We start from the raw sequence: 16,879 nt of genomic DNA, 5'->3' as shown, positions 1-16,879 counted from the left end.
CCAAAAGACCCAGACTTCTGCTTCAGGGTCACAGGGCCATCCTTGTCCCCTCTGACCCATGGCTGCTCTCTTCTGCACACCAGGGCCCTCCAGGTGAGGTCATCCAGCCCCTGCCAATCCAGGCATCCAGGACTCGGCGGAACATCGATGCCAGCCAGCTCCTGGACGATGGGGCTGGGGAGAGCTATGTAGACTATGCAGACGGCATGGAGGAGATCTTTGGCTCCCTCAACTCCCTGAAGCAGGAGATTGAGCAGATGAAGCGGCCACTGGGCACGCAGCAGAACCCCGCTCGTACCTGCAAGGACCTTCAGCTCTGCCATCCTGATTTCCCAGACGGTGAGGGCGGGCCATGGTCAGAGCCTCCTCACTCACTCACCACCCATGGGAGGATGACTAGGCTGGACCCCTTATTAATCTGCAGAAACATCAGAGAGGCGGTTGCATGGTCAGGAGAGGCTAGACAGGGAGCTGAGCACTAAGGCTGATCAGGCATTTTCCTGCCTTACCCTCAGCCTCATTGCCCCTGATCTGTAAAATGGGGCCAGAAACACTCCCTATGAGTGGTAAATGGACCATGTATAAAACACATTTGGACTGGCGCCCTTAGCTGGCCCTGTAGGCAGCTTGCTGTCAGGATGTGCAGTGCTCGGGAAGGTAGGTTTTAAACACTGGCAGAACGGTGGAGCCTCACCCTCTTCAAGCTGTGTGTAAACCAAAACTAGCTTGTCTTCCCCCAGGAAGTAGGGATACTCCTCCTTCAGGATGTGAGGGGTGTCTGATTCCAGTTCGTTCCGACTCCACCCTTGTGAATTTCCAGGTTCATTTCAGAGAATTCTTTGTCTTTCTGTCGTCCACCCGTCAAGGTCAGCAGACACTTACACAGTGTGCTGTACGCCCCGGCTGTGTTCTTGTGAACAGGGCTGTCTGCTACACTCTATGCTTCCCACAGGAACAGGAAAGAGCTGTGAGATGAGGAACACAGGCTGGGCCCACGGCTTTATGGCCCTGGCTGTGCATTTAACAGCTAGACTGAAATGTGGCGGTGGCTTCTGCTACTGTCCGGGCAGCCATTCTCATGAATCTGCCTCCCTGTCTCTAAAATCCAGGTGAATACTGGGTCGATCCCAACCAAGGGTGCTCCAGGGACTCCTTCAAAGTCTACTGCAATTTCACAGCCGGAGGGTCCACATGTGTCTTCCCCGACAAGAAGTCTGAGGGGGTGAGTACCCGTGTCAACCGCCCACTTCCACTTGGGCCAGGGTTTCAATATTTCTTGTGTGTATGCAGCTTTAAGGCTAAAAGCCAGAGGCCAGTAAGTTTCGGAACCAAGAGCATTCTTCTGGAAGTCGCTCTTAAGTGGTCCTAAGATGAGATATTTCAGGTATGTGCAACCTCAGTTGCAGCACGTGGAAGAATGGCTGGTTGCCCTGAGTGGTTCCCCAGCCACCCACAGTAGGATTATATTCTCTGGGTCTCAGCAGCATCACAGCCCAGACCAACCTACAACTTCAAGTGTGATGAAGAGCCCAAGACGTCTGGAGGCTGCTGTGTGCCTAACCTGGGGACGCCAGCTAATTTCGGTAGAATTTGTCTCAGGCCTTTCAAGTGCCCAGCAGGGGTATGTGTGAGGAATCTGCAGGCAGAAAGCTAGGTTCTGACTAAAGAGATTTTGTGGGGTACCAGTTAGTCACCCCTGTGGGCCTTCAGGAGTTCAGTCCTGTAGGTAGGAATTTGTGTGCACATGATGGGTGTGTAAATTATGTGCTGAGGAGTCTGTGGAAAGGGCTACCCTGGCCTAGGACAGGCAGGAAGAGGATGAGCCTTTTCTGTATCTGACCCCAGCCTCTATCTGGCCTGGGATGGCTCAGAGTTTTCCCATGCCATTTTCTGGAGGCCACAGCAGTGTGTGTGTGTGTGTGTGTGTGTGTGTGTGTGTGTGTGTGTGTTCCACACCACAACTTCCTTGTGACCCTAGCACCTGGGAAGTGAGTTCCTGCTGGAGGGAACATAAGGGCTCCCCGGGGTTGCCCTTCTCTCTCTAAACCACACCATAAAAGTGGTAAGTGCCAGCTAGCCCTTGGGTCACACTCTGCTGGTGGCTGCAGGAACAGAGCAGGGGTGAGAGATTCAGAGGCTCTGTCATCCATCCATCCCTCCTGCATCCTGATTTCCTAGACTCTCAGAGACAAGCCAGAGCTTCACCGAGGTCAGAGACATGAGACCTACTCTATGGGTCCTGTATCCCTCCATCTGGTCAGAGCTGGGGATGGAATTGAACTAAGACCTTTCTCACCCATCTTGGTGCTCGGCCCTCTGTTCACAGCCTCTGATGGCCAAGCTGTCTCTAGGACTGTGTCAGCTGGAGTCTTTACAGACCCTGCACTTTGCCTCTTTGCTTCTTCTACATGTATGGACTGCAGGCTGAGTCAGGGCTGCCTAGACCCTCTCTTAGTGGCACTGGGATACAGGGATACAGGGCCTGGAGCATGTTTGAACAGAAGTCTTAGTTGAAGCCTGTGCTCTCTGTCCCTGACTTGGGGGGAACTGCTCCCACACAATTTGAGTGTGCCCTTGACTGAGAGATCTGAAAACCACCATGGAGAAAGGTGGAAGATTCTGGGGGGTCAGGCAGACAGGACACCTAATTTCCCCAGCAGTCTGTTCTGTCCTAGAACCCAGCCAGCTCAAGGGAGGCAATCAATAGTGACTCATACCTCTGTTTTTCCCCAACTTAACATCTGGACCCTGGTCCCAAACATGAGCTAAAGGACCAGCTCAGCCCAATCTTGGCCAGGCTTTATGGAGGACTTTTTCCACACCTACAGTGAATCAGTCCAGAAACACCATCTCCTACCCTCACCCTACAGAGACTCAGCCACCCACTAGACCCAAGTGAGACTCCCCTAGGGAGGCACAGAAACAAGCCCATTATGAAGGGTGTCAACTTAGCCCTGAAATTGCAAGAGGCTTTGGGGAAGCCTTTGTTCCCTTGTCATGGCATGTTATGTAAGGGCTACAAGAACCCCAAAGACCACAAGTCCCCAGTGAAGACCTTAACACACACACACACACACACACACACACACACACACCTCTGTTGTTTGACTTTTTCTGGGGAGACAATGACAAACACCTTTTCACTTCAGATAAGTGGGGGCATCAACAACAGAGCAAAGAACAAAAAGTGATTTCACACAGGTCTAGCTGAGTGAAGCTGTGAGTTTATTGGGGTTACTTACAGGGGCTTGAGTAACTCAAAGGCAGCTGTCTCACTGAAAAGACCACTGCACGAGGCCTACAACTCACAAAAACTGCATCATTGGAGTTTTGTGACTGGCAGACAGCTTGGCTGGTCAGAGAACCTCTCCTTCTCATTGCTTTTATAGCCTTTTAAGGGTTGCCTTGTGTATCCTGTAAGTCTGAGGAGGTTACTGAGGCTTGTGAGTTGTGTTTACTTTCTGAGCCTTAGTAAACTTAGCTCCAGGAAAAGATGTTTCCATTTGAAGGACATAGCTACACAACAAACACTTCAGTCCTTCTTCTGGCTCTAGCATTATTTCCACACCTTCTTCTATATTTCTTTTCATGAGCCCTAGAGAGTATGATGAAGATGTTTGATGATTTTCCTTCATAAAGAGCCACCATACCATAGCAACAGTCCTGTAGTCTCTATGACTAGTTATGAGCCTCTTCAATTCACCTCCTGTTGCAAAAAAAGCTTCTTTTCATGACCAACTGAGACAGCAATAGTACTGGGTAGGCATAAACACCAGTGATTAGAAGGCAACTGGATAGGAACATCACATCCATTTACAAGGCAACTGTATAGGAACATCACATCCATTCACAAGGCAACTTTATAGGAACATCACATCCATTCACAAGGCAACTGGATAGGAACATCACATCCATTCACAAGGCAACTGGATAGGAACATCACATCCATTCACAAGGCAACTGGATAGGAACATCACATCCATTCACAAGGCAACTGGATAGGAACATCACATCCATTCACAAGGCAAGAGCAGTGGCCTCCCCATTAGAGCCTGTCATCTCCTCGGCCATGGGCTTTATCCCTGGCTTACAGTTCCGGATGTGAGTTCCCTTCTGTGAAGTGGGCCTTAAACCTATTGAACATCAGCTGGTTACACCATAAAAGTTGTATCGCTCATGGCACCAATGTGTACATCTTGTCTGGCTTGTTGGTTGCGTAGCACACAGGACCCATAGCATCCCTCCAGCAACCTACCTAGTATCTCCTAGCACTGAGGAAGTCAACCAGAAGGGAGGAAGCTTCTGGCTCAGTCTCAGCCTGTTTTTCCCATGGCTTGCAGCCAGCCAGCATAAAGGGAGCTTCCCATATGGCTATGTACTCGACTCATACCATACCCATGTACCTTAGGCAAACACACATATCATGCATACACATTTATGCACATATACACACATACTGTGTGTGTGTATATATATATGTGTGTGTATACACGTATATGTATATACATATATATACACGCACATATCTATATGTGTGTATGTGTGTGTGTATATATATGTATGTATATATACATACACACATGTATATACATACATACACACACATGTATATATATATATCCATGCACCACATACACAGAGGGGCTGTCCATGTTGTTTCGGAAACAGGTGGCAGTTGAAGAGCCTGAGCCATTTCGTCTCAAAATTGAGAGTGGGATGAGATGCCCACACATTGCTAGCCCAGCAGTCATGCTGGCTGCAACTTTCCCATCACTGGCATGAGTCTCTTGCATTTATCGACACTTGATGCCCTGGTGCACACAGGCTGATAGGTGCAGTCTGTAGCCCTGCTGTGACTATGGTGACATGTGCTTGGCCACTGTAGAGCTCCAGAGCTGCTGTCACCCCACATCGCTGTGGTAAGGCCTCAGCTCTTAGGGAGGCATAGGCACCTTGGCAGGACATGGGGCTGGGAAAGCTGGGAAGGTCTGTCTGCAGAGGCAGAAGTAACCCTTTCGTTTTCTGTTTCTCTCCCTGCTCCCCACCACCATCCTTGCCGGATATGTAGGCCAGAATCACTTCTTGGCCCAAAGAGAACCCAGGTTCCTGGTTCAGTGAATTCAAGCGTGGGAAACTGGTAAGGTGTCCCCACGTCCTTTGCCGTTGTCTCTTTAAACCCGCCATCTCCTATCTTGCAGAGTAAAATGGCCCGCTGGCCCAAAGAGCAGCCTTCCACCTGGTATAGTCAGTACAAACGGGGTTCCCTGGTAAGTGGCCGCCTCACGCTGCCTGCTTGCGGCTCGGCCTGGCTCGGGGCCTGCATGGAAATGGTTGCAGCTGGACCACACCTGCTATTGCCCTTTAGGCCAAATTGCTCCACATGCCTGACAGCAAGGCCCAATGGGTGTGATGTCCTTTCCTCTTGCCTCTTCTTTCACCCAGGTCAGAGTTCCTTCCACCCTGGAAGTAGGTGGGTAGCTTCCCACTGAGATTTGGGGCATCCACAGCTGGAGATGGCACTCTCGTAAAGCCATATGCCGCTTACAGGTGGCTCAACCTGGCTGACACGCCACAGGGCAGAGATGTGCATGGGTCCACAGGCAAGGTGGCACATTGAGGGGTCCTCCAGGCTGCTGCCATTCATACCCTCTTCCTGGGATATGCAGGGCCTACAGGCTTTGGCTGCTAGTGACCTTTCAGTCCCCAGTTGCACCCCACATACATTAGTCTGTATTTAACTTATAGGAGGTGTATCTCAGAACCCAATCACCTCAGAGGTGAAAAGACCTTAAAACATCAACCAGAAGGCTCTGTGGCCAGCATGGAGGCCAGGAACTTCTTCGATTCACTGCTGTGAGACCAGTGCTCTCCCACTCAAAACAGGATATGTTCTAAGCATTCTGAGCCTTTCCTGGAGTCAGCTCAAAGGTGCCAGACACCCTGCCAGACTCCAGGTTCCAGTCCCAAGTAGAGCCCACACTTTCCTTTGACTCTCCTCTTGAATCTAGGGGGCCTCACCCTATGGGTCCTTGCTCACACAAACCCCCTTTTGGGCTTCCACTGCCTTTCAGCACTGCACCAGCCTCAGCCTTTCGTGAGCACACCGCCATGTATTTCCAAGCATTCCGTGGCTTCCGGGATCATCGTGCCCCTACCCACCTCTCTGTTATCCCTTGGCCTGGAGGCATCTTGGGCTCTCTGTCAGGGTCCTGAGGAGCTCAGCCTGTACATGGAAGCTGCAGGCCTGTGCTCTTCTGACTTCAGCCCCCCACAGCCTTCCCTTCCCTTGTTGGGAGCTGGGCATCCTCATCTGTTGTTTCCTCTGCTTCCTTTGCTTTCTTTGGAGGAGGACCACTGGCACACAGAAGGACCTGTGGGGAGGGAAGCCCGGTGAGCAGTGACAGGAGACCTGAGACAAGAAGAGCCGTGAGAGTGAAACTGCCCTGGGCTGGGATCCACTGGGTCCTGTCTGCCTGACCTTGGCCTGGCTTCTCCCTTTCCCAAATGGCTTCCACCTGGTGTAGTCCAGGTCCCCCAGGGAGTGCCCACCCCTGTCGCTATCCTTGCTAAAGGAGCAAATGATCATAGAATACCGATGTCTAGGCAGCCCCCTCTCACCTTTATCCTGAGTTGGCTGCGGGGGACAGAGGTGCAGGGACCATCCACAGCAAACCAGCCTGCCTCCAGGCTCCACTGCCTCATTCCTAGCTCCCAGTAACAACCACAGTAACTGGGGGGACGGGCAATCTCTGAGCTCACACTGAGACTACAGGGAATCCCCTAGGGCAGGGCCACCTGAAGACTCCAACCTGGGATAGTACTCGAGCTTTGGGTCCTTTTGTGTCTGGTGCCAACCCTGCCTCTGCTGTGGCATATGTCCTTTCTCGAGTCAGTCATGTGACCTTCCAGGAGCGCCAGATGCCCAGACCGCCGGTTGGTATGCATTTTCCTCTACAGAGTCTGACTGGGTTTTCTCCAAGTTTGCTGAAAGCTTGGGAACCCTCAGAGTGTCCTACCACCATGGTGGGAAGGAGCAGGGTCATGGGCCTGACTCCACCACCCCATTCTTTCCTCCTATTACTACTGAAAACGTGGGTTCTAAAGTTGTCACTTTTCTTGGTCACCATGGCCTGTGCCAGACCCAGTATTGCCCCAGCATTCCTTCAGTGCCCACATGCCCTTTGAAGTGGCTAACACAGAACAGTGTCAGAGCAGTGGCTGGCTGGAGATGGGATTATCAGAGTGAGACATGGACCTCTGGCAGCCTCTTCCTTGATGAAAATGTCATTACAGGAACTGCCCGGATGAGCCCTGCTAGTCCGCCTGGAGAGAGGCCTCCAGTCACACCCAGGCTGGGGAAGCAGTGCTTTGCCCATAGCTAAGAGTTTGGCAACCCCTGAAATACTAATGTCTCGGAAAACTCTCTGCAAAAGAGATGTAGAAAATGAGACTCTCCTCTTGGGATGCCCACACCAGCCTGCACCTAGCAGAGCAGAGTGGCTTTCTCTTTCCCTGATGCTGGCCCTAGTTTGCTGTGGAGAGTGGTGCCTTCCAGTGAGGGGTCCTCTCTCCAGAGACTTGTTTCTTGTTTGCTATGGCCAGCGGTCAGTGGGATCTGTTTGCTATCTCAGAATCCTGTCTCCTGACAGAAAAGGACCCGCTTGTACATCTGGTCACTCAAATTCCCACACAGCTCAGAACCTACTCAGGCTGGTCCATCATCCATCCAGGCTGTGCTGTTCTTCAAGGTCTCTTGGCCATTCTAGCTCTTGAGTCTAGCACATTTCCAAGGTGGGGCCTTGTGCATCCTGAACACCCCAAGGCTGCCTCCCATCTGTCCACAAGAGCCCGTCTTTTGCTCAACACAGTGGCAGGGCCAGCATGCTGAGCTCCTGTGCTTGTGATATACATGGGCCAAGGAAGGTGACAGATAGGCACCAGAACTCGGGACCTGAGCTGGTGGAGAGGGAGGCTGGTGCACACAGCGTCAGGGGACAGTGAAGAGCAGTGACAGGGCTGTGACCAAATGTGACAGTTGTAACATTTCCTGCCTGTGGGCCATGTGCCCAGCCGAGAGAAGAACCTCTGCCAAGGCTCAGGGTCAGATAAGACACTCAAGACCTGCCAGGGCGGCAAAGGGCAGGGTCACCAGAGCCCTAAGGAGCCTCTTCTACTCCCAGGCCTTATTCCCATGTGTCTTGTGCGAGGAAGTGAGACCTTGTGTCTTGCTCCCAACATCCTGACTCATTGATGGGAGTGGAGAGCCTTCTGTGTCCCATAGATGAGAGGACAGGTCTTAATGGAATGTTCATTCAGTGCAGTCAAGCTCACAGACCCTGCCAAGTTGGGAGGAGATGGTTAGCTCCTCAGAAGTGGCCTGGAAGCTGAGACAGAAAAGAGGGTCATATGCAGGAAAACATAACCCAGGCAGGCTTACTGAAGGAAGTAGTGCAGCCACTGAACCTGGAGAGGCAGGGCTGCTGGATGAAGGATAAGAAGCAGACTGTCAGTCCCTGGAGAACACAGGTGTGTTTTCACTTGGCTCCTGTTCCTGGAACTCCCAGGAGATCCTGTGTGCTGGCCTCAGGGGCAAAGAATATGGAAGCTTCCAGGCAGCAGCCTCAGAGAGATGGGCTTTGGTGAAGCCCTGTGGATGTGGGCAACTCTGTGGCCTTTACTGTGTCTCCAATCTGCTGATCCTCTTGCTATACCCACCCCACCCCCCAGCTCTCCTATGTGGATGCTGAAGGCAACCCTGTGGGCGTGGTACAAATGACCTTCCTGCGGCTGCTGAGTGCCTCTGCCCACCAGAACATCACCTATAACTGCTACCAGTCAGTGGCCTGGCAGGATGCCGCCACAGGCAGCTACGACAAGGCCATCCGCTTCTTGGGCTCCAACGATGAGGAGATGTCTTACGATAACAACCCCTACATCCGTGCCCTGGTGGATGGCTGTGCTGTGAGTATTACATGTGCCCGTGATATCACCTTGCGTGCGCTGCTCACTTAGTGCAAATTTGTGGGGTACCTTCTGTGTGCTATTCCCTGAACTGTGTGTTGGGGATGTATGGAGGGCCAAATATGCCCCAGCCTGGCCATATCAGAGTGTAGCTGACTTGTTCATGTCCGCCTTGGAGTTTAGAGACAATTTCCACTTAAGTAGCTCTTTTCTAGGCAGGGTGAGAACATGGACTGGGCACCTTTGTGTGTATGGAAACCTGTGTCTATATTTGTGTGTGTGCACTTGTATGTATTAGTGTTGGGGGGGGTGCATGTGGATGGCACAAATGATTGTTACTCCTGTAGAGTAACAAGGTCTCTCACTAGCTTTAACTTGCCAAGGAAGTTAAGCTGGCTGGCTAGTGAACTCCAGGAATCTGGCAGCCTCCTCCCAAATATACCCCCAGCACTAAGACTGCCAGCATGTGCCACCATACCCAGCTTTTATTTGAAGGATTTATTTGATTTTTATTTTATGTGTATGATTTTTATTTTATTTTTGCTCACACGTATGTCTTTTACCACCTGCATGCCTGGTGCCTGTGGGGGCCAGAAGAGAGCATTGAATCCCCCGGAACCAGAGCCGTGGATGGTTGTGAGCAACCATGTGGGTGCTTGAGATTGAACCCAGGTCCTCTGCCAGAGTGACAGGTGCTCTCAGCCACTAAGCCATCTCTCCAGCCCTCATACCCAGCTTTTGAAATGTGTGTTCTGGGGATCAGATTCTGGCCTTCATACTTGCGAGGCAAGCACTTCACTGACTGAAACGTTTCTGTAGTCCAGGACTGAGCTTCTGAGTGGGGGCAGCCAAGCATACTGGGGAGCTCTCTGCACACCTCCAGGGTCGGGCGACCACCTCCTCTGGGGAGGACCGTTCTAGTCCCAGCACCGAACATCATTCTGAGCTGGGGCATCCATAGCATCTCTGGATGCAGAGGCAAGTAGAGGACAGAAGTGCACCATGCTGGAGAGGGAGAAGCTGCCTCCTCCTGTTTTTATTCCTGAAAAGACAAGATCCTGCCTTGGAAACAGTGAGGGAAATAATGACTCAGAACAGAACAACCCGCTGATGGGGAAAATTGGCTCTGTGTACTGGGAGGGAACTCAGGGAGAGGGAACAGACTGGCAGGGCGGTGGAGACACAAGGCAACCCGAGGGGAACAGCATGCAAGGCTGACTAGAGTGGCCAACATGCTCTCTGCCTCCAAACCCCCAAGAAGTTCAGCCACGATTTGAAAGGTCACAATCCTCTCGTTCAATTGCAGGGCTCCTTCAGGAGGTTTTTGTCGTCCACATGCAGGCCAGTGGTGCCAAGGCCTGCCCAGCCTTGGGAGGCCGGCTTGATTCATTTTGTAATCACAGCCACTGAAATTGGAATTCCAACACTGGTATTGTGTGGTTGGGTAGCCTGATTGACGGGGCTGCCAAGCGACCGGCCCTGTGGAGGGGCTGGGAGTCACTCTACATCAATCCCGCTGTTTGTGCGGCTTTGTGTGCCCCTGGGGGGCCGTTGCTAGCTGGCAATGGTTATTTATGTATCTTCTTTAAATACGTCCCTCTCTAAGCGCTCTGATAATTGGAGCAACGGGGCCCCACAAATCCATGTTGAAATCGCCTGCCAGCTCCATACATGGTGGCTCCTGGGGTGGGAGAGGGAGACCCACTCCATGCTGATGCTGTAAAGGCAGGAAGTGGGGCCTGCTGTAAGCTTGTAGCATGACTCACTGGTATACAAAAATGGAGACCCCATCACTGACCTCACATGGCTCTCCAAGACTATACCACCTTCCAGAGCCCAGGAAAGGCCAGGCTGATGACCTCATGTAAGTCTGGGTCTGTGAGCAGAGCCCAGGGTAACAGCCTAGATGGTAGGGCAGCTCCCAGACTGGCCAGGAGGTGAGAGTCTCACCTATCCCACAGCTAGCTTCATGGGTATATAAATCCAGCCCCTGAAGATACCCAGATTTCCCCCCCCCCCTTTTTTTTTTAGGCAGGGTTTCTTTGTGTAGCCTTGGCTGTCCTGGAACTCTGTAGACTAGGCTGTCCTGGAACTCACAGAAATTCACCTGCCTCTGCCTCCTGAGTGTTGGGATTAAAGGCATGGGCCACTGTCCCTGTTATTTTTTTTCCTTTTATAGTGTGTGTGTGTGTGTGTGTGTGTGTGTGTGTGTGTGTGTGTGTTTGTGTGTTGTACATATTTGTGTATATGCATGTTTTTTAATGTATAAACACATATGGGTGCACATGCACTTGTACATATATGTACATGTGTGTGTTGTACATATTTGTGTATATGCATGGGTTTTTTATGTATAAACACATATGGGTACACATTAACTTGTATATGTGTGTGTGTGTGTGTGTGTGTGTGTGTGTGTGTGTGTGTAGAGGCCCAGCATTGGATTCTGTTGGGAATCATGGACCTTATTCATTGGGACAGTATCTCTCAGTCAAATGCAGAGTTCACTGATAGGGCTTGTCTTGCTAGCTAGCTTGCTGTGGGATCCCATCTGTCTTCCAAAGCTGGAATTTCATGTGGACTGCCGCATTCATGTGTATTTCTGAGGGTTCAAACTCCTCTTCGTATTTGCATAGCAAACACTTTAACCACTGAGCCATCTCTCTAGCGCCCAGACATATCACATGATAAGTTCCAGGCATGACCATGGAAGTGGAAATCCCTGGCCAGTCAGCCCTCAAACTGGACTATGTCCTAAGCAACCAGTATCTGTGTTGGGCTCCTGGTGGCAAGTTCTTTCAATGTTTCTCAAGGGACAGCCAGAAAACTATAAATGACAAAATCATCCAAGACTCCTATTTAAGACAATTTTGCAGATTCTGAATCTACCCCAAGTCAATCTGGATGGGCGGAGCCTGCAGTGTGTACATGCTCCTGGGCCACAGTGTGTCCCTAGCTTGGCTTTGAGCACAAGACAGAGGTGTCTTATCAGGACAGCTGTGGGTGGGTGGAGTCTGGTGAGTGGAAGTTGAGAGCAGTGAAGACAGGACTTCCATGCCAGGTAGAAAAGGTGCTTCCCACCTTCCCACTCATCCCTGCACTCTCAGGGAGCCTTCTACATTCCAGCTGGAGACATCAAGCAGCAGAGTGTGTTATTTGTTGTATGTAACAACTTAGCCTGCAAAGCTTCCCAGTCTTAAACTAAGAATTTACCAGTGCACTCAGCCCTAAGATTGGAAGCCCATGAGTGGCTTAGTCTGCAGCTGTGGCTCAGGGTGGCTTGAGTTGGTTTGGTCGTGGTCACCAATGACCATCGCCTAAGTGGCTTATAAACAGCAGGAACTGCCCACAGTTCTTCAGGCAGGAAGTCCAAGGTTGAGACCATCACCCTGGGTTGTGCACCAGTCACCTTGGAATGTTATCACATGGCAAAGATGGAGAAGGGTCTTTCTGGGATCCCTTCATAAGGGAACAAATCTCACTCATGAGGGATCCATCCTCATGGTCCAATCATCTTTCCAAAGCCCAGCCCCCCCACCATCACCTCAAGCAATAGTGCTCCTGTTTGGACTTGGGGTACCCACTCAGTTTATACCCAGGGAGAATAAGGCCCTGCAGCTGGGTACCAAACATGGGAGATTCAGGACTGACACAGAGTTAGTAGAAGACCCTCTGTGGGGCTGTACCCTGGCATGTTGCACCCACAAAGGAGACGCTTGCTGTCCATCTTCTTTATCCTCATGATTTCTCCAGGGGTTAGGCAGCAGAGGGAAATCCTTCCTAGGTCAGACACAGTTTCATGTAAATGCAATCTACATCCAATGTAGTGGGAGCCCTGGCTCAAGACAGGTGGCTAGTGAGTAACCCAAGATTCATAATGGAAAGGCAAATATTGGGGACCATTGAAGGAAGCTGACAGGATGACAGGACCAGTTTGTCCTCCGTGATAAATGTTCTCAACACCTGAAGTGAAGCTTGCTTGGTATCGAGGACAGAAGTACTCATGTCTTCCTCCCTATATTCTGGGCTGAGAGGGATGTCTCTGATGTCCACCTGGCTGAGGCTCAGTCTGCTTTTCCTAAGAGAGCTGTGTCTCCCTTTCCCCAAGAGTGCTGGTCTGAACACAAGAGGGGCACTGGCCTCTCTAACAGGCTGCTCAGGAACTGCACCATCATGGCCCTTCTGTGCCTCAGTTTACCCAGTTCACTCTAGAACAGGTAGTATGGAAGGATCCTTTGCCTGCCCACACCTGTGGAGGGGCCTGGAATGGCAGCAGAGCGCCTCCTGCCTCTTTTGTGTGAAGTCTTATGAGAAGACCCATCGCCTCTTTGCTCAGCCATGTTTCCCCCAACTTGCTGCTCTTGGTGGCTTAGGAGCTGGTACGGCCTTGGGGCAGAGGGGAACCTGGGTCAGAGATGGTAGGTGACCTAAACACCTTAACTACCCCAAGAGGTCCCAGGCTTTAACTGCCTCTGCCTTCTTCCCCGTTCCTAGACCAAGAAAGGCTACCAGAAAACGGTGCTGGAGATTGACACACCCAAAGTGGAGCAAGTCCCCATTGTGGACATCATGTTCAACGACTTTGGTGAAGCCTCACAGAAATTTGGATTTGAAGTGGGGCCAGCTTGCTTCCTGGGTTAGGAGCTGCTGAGCCCATTGGTCTCCAGAGCAACCTCGTGACCTCAGCACCCCACTTGTGGGTGTCCTGTGCACGGCCCATCCTGGACAGTGAACATTTCTCACCCCTGCCTGCCTGACTCATCTGTGCCTCGGACCCTCCGTGGCATTGGACCCCACACCCAGAGAGAACAAAGAGAAAGCCGTGTCCCCACGGAGCCGAATCACATGACCTAGCCACACCACAGCCTCTTGCCACACTGCAGGCCCTGGTTCCCAGCTCTCCTGACAGGTTCATCAAAGGTGTTCATGGACTGTTAGCCGGGAGTCAGGGTGGGGCAGTATTTGGAAATCACTTTTTTAAAAAAAATTCGACTTGAAGATATGTATTTCTCTTGACCTTCAAAAGATGTTCTGAGGTGGTCTTGTAAAGGTCGCCAAAGCCTTCTTCTTCTTCTTCTTCTTTTTAAATAACCCTCAACACATCCACTCAGAGGCCAAATGTCATTCCACACGTGCCTTTCCGATGGATTAAAGGTGCTTATGTTTTTGTGAGAGTTTTAAGTAAATATTTGTATTGTATTGTTATAAATGTTAAATGTTCCTGGCTTTCAATCTTGCATGGAAACTCAGCCTCAGGCCCATGGGGAGAGTGGGCAGCTGGGACGGGGCACCAGCTCGGGTTTGTAATCTGGCTCTCCATAGAGGGCGTTTCCTCACTCCCCCACCACCCCAGCTAAGAACGTGCAATAAATTGGAAATTTGCTCAGTCAGCAAGAAGCTATGTTACCACTGCAGGTGCCTGGGCCCCTTTCCAGACTTTTAATTATTTTTCTCTTTTTGATTAGCTCTGAATAATTTTTTTATGGGGAGGGGAAAAAGGCATTTGAGATCCTGCCTTTTCTACATGCACTCAGATTAAAACACAGGTTTAAATTGATCCTGATTGCTTCCTTTTTCCATGTTCCTTCCTGCAGAGGCTGATGGGACAGTGTCCAGGGCTGGAGAACCATGTGTTCTGTAAATGATAAATAACTATGAACATTGGTGCTGATTTTTTTACACTTGTCTCCTGTGGTGCTATGTGTCCTAGAGGCAGCATTAGGGTGCCTGCCGTGCCTCCTCCCCACCTTCCTTTATCCAGGCCATTTCTCCACATTCTGAGATTTTGCCAAGGACCTAAAGATCGGATTGGTGCCAGAGATCTTTCTTCCCTGCAGGCACCCCATGCTCATGATAGTGGGGAGTCCTTCCTGAAGCCCAACCCCCATCTGGGCTCAGCTTACTTCATTTGAAAACGCGTGCTCAAAACAAAGACTTCCTACATGGTACATTGCGTATCCATGATCATGTTCAGTTGCTGAATGTTTGTGGTGCTAATTTCTGTGTGTGTGCCAAGGATGGGATGGAAGCCACTGGGTGCTCACACTGAGAGCCAGAGTGCCTTGTGAGCAGCGGGTGGACAGAGATGTGCAATGGACTTGGTGGCTCCAGGGCTGCTGTTTGGGTTTCCACCAGAGGGGTGTCCTGGGTGCCGGTGTCTGTTCTGGGGTCAGTATGGATTCCTCTGCATGCTGCCCTCTCCCTCCTCCTCCAAGGTCTGAGTGATGGAGGGGCTGCCTTCCAGGTGCAGGGGTGTCCAGGACCAGCAAGGAAAAAGAATGGCTCACTGTGCATCGCATGGAGTCCACCATGAGGAAGCTGTGGTGTCCCAGGAGCCAGCCATCACAGTCTGGTGCTCCTGTCCCCACCCTACCCCTAAAGTGAAGGAAACCACAGCGAAGCACCCAGGAGTGACCAGGATTGATGAATGCCATTAACATGCATCCCCAAAGTTTCCTGAAGAACAAGTTTTACTCTTGCCAAAGAAAAGCCTGGCCTGGAGATTCCTCGTGAAAGCCAGGATGCCATGTGAGCCAGGGACTGCTGTGCATGACTCTGCGTGAGAAAAGCCATATTGGAAGATGGCCATGTGATGCCCTGTGGATTCTGTGTAGGTCATGTGATTCGGTTTCTGCCTCTCGCCCCATCTGATTTATCCTTTCCCACTGTCCTGTTCTGTCAGTCCCTTCCAAGTTGCAATTTGTATTGAAGTCCAAAATGTGTCCTGTTCTCCTCAGTCCACTTCGGTTTCAATATTTTACAATAAAATACTTCTTATATTTGCAGAAATGCTCCTGGCATCATTTTATGTTTCCATTTTCTCTGGTGTGTGCTCTCCCTCCATATACGTATAATTGGGCAAATGCTGGCGAAAATATATACAAAAACGTAAATAGAATGCTGTGATAAAAACTATAGGACCTTGGGTCCTTTAAAATTCCAGGCCAAAGGATACATTGTATATTTCCCAGCAGTCCAACCGGAAACCTCAAATTATAACTTCTCCCCAGGAAGAGTGTTCTAAAATATTTTAAAACTGTGTAACAAAGGAACCATTGTAACAGTGTCTCAATAAAGGAGTTTACTGTTTACACCCCAGAGACTTGACTGGCTGTCTTCTTTGCCTGGCCAGGCCCTCCACCTGATTCCTCTGTTGACACACAGTTCCTGACTTTAGGGACTATGAACTTGAAGGTGATGGTCTAGGAGGGATGGAGAATGGTTTCCTGACTGTGACCTCACATTGCTGTGGGCCCAGCTGTGGGCTGCTTTGTATCCATGAATGGCTATTAGGATGTAGCTGGTGCTGGCTTCAGAGGCCTTACTTTTCACTGTGGGCTTTTGACACCCTGAGGGAAAGTGTCACCAAATCCATCAGGTGACAATTTGCAGCTAGATAATCAGATCACACTCCTTTGCTCCTTGTGGCTGGAGGAGGGAGCAGGTGGTTCACCTTCAGCAAATGGGACACGTGTACCTCCTGCCTCTGAAGGGGGGGCTCCCTTTTGTATGTCACCAGTCAGGGCAACATCCCAGAAGGTTCTGGTGTCATATCTGCTAGACTGTCATGAACTTGTACCATCACTCCGCGAAGCACGTTTTGCTGCTTTGAGCCATCTCACATGGTGTTTGTTATCACAGAGCTCCAGGCCACAGGATCTCAGTATGGTTCACAGCCCCAAGGCAGTGTACCTCTCTGCTCTACAGATGCTCTGCAAGGAAGGTTAGGCATCTGTCTCAGCCAAGGTGATTCACAGGCTGGGTCATCTGGGAGCGCTGCCCTGATGACCCCTGAACTGTAAAGGGCTTGGTTAGTGGGGGCGGGGCTCCCTTCTGTGTGAACGTAAAGCCGACAGTTATACAGGCAGGACATTGGGGCTCACAGCTGTTTGAGAACTTGATAGCTTCAAGGCTTGAA

The 16,879-nt window shown here is 50.8% G+C and overlaps 1 protein-coding gene across 1 annotated transcript in view; it reads left to right on the top strand.

Moving 5' to 3' along the window:
- Positions 1 to 14,177, top strand: part of Col5a1 (collagen type V alpha 1 chain) — a 154,160-nt gene extending 139,983 nt beyond the window's left edge. Inside the window, 5 exon segments of the mRNA XM_036184070.1 lie at positions 84 to 339; positions 1,110 to 1,222; positions 5,199 to 5,267; positions 8,728 to 8,961; positions 13,456 to 14,177. Coding sequence (XP_036039963.1) covers positions 84 to 339; positions 1,110 to 1,222; positions 5,199 to 5,267; positions 8,728 to 8,961; positions 13,456 to 13,602 — 819 coding nt within the window. The 3' untranslated portion in view covers positions 13,603 to 14,177.
- The last annotated feature ends 2,702 nt before the right edge of the window (positions 14,178 to 16,879 follow it).

The sequence above is a fragment of the Onychomys torridus genome, chromosome 4 (assembly GCF_903995425.1).
Source record: "Onychomys torridus chromosome 4, mOncTor1.1, whole genome shotgun sequence".
NCBI classification, from domain to species: Eukaryota; Metazoa; Chordata; class Mammalia; order Rodentia; family Cricetidae; genus Onychomys; species Onychomys torridus.
Note: the sequence above shows the minus strand (reverse complement) of the source record. Positions and strands in the feature narration are given on the sequence as shown.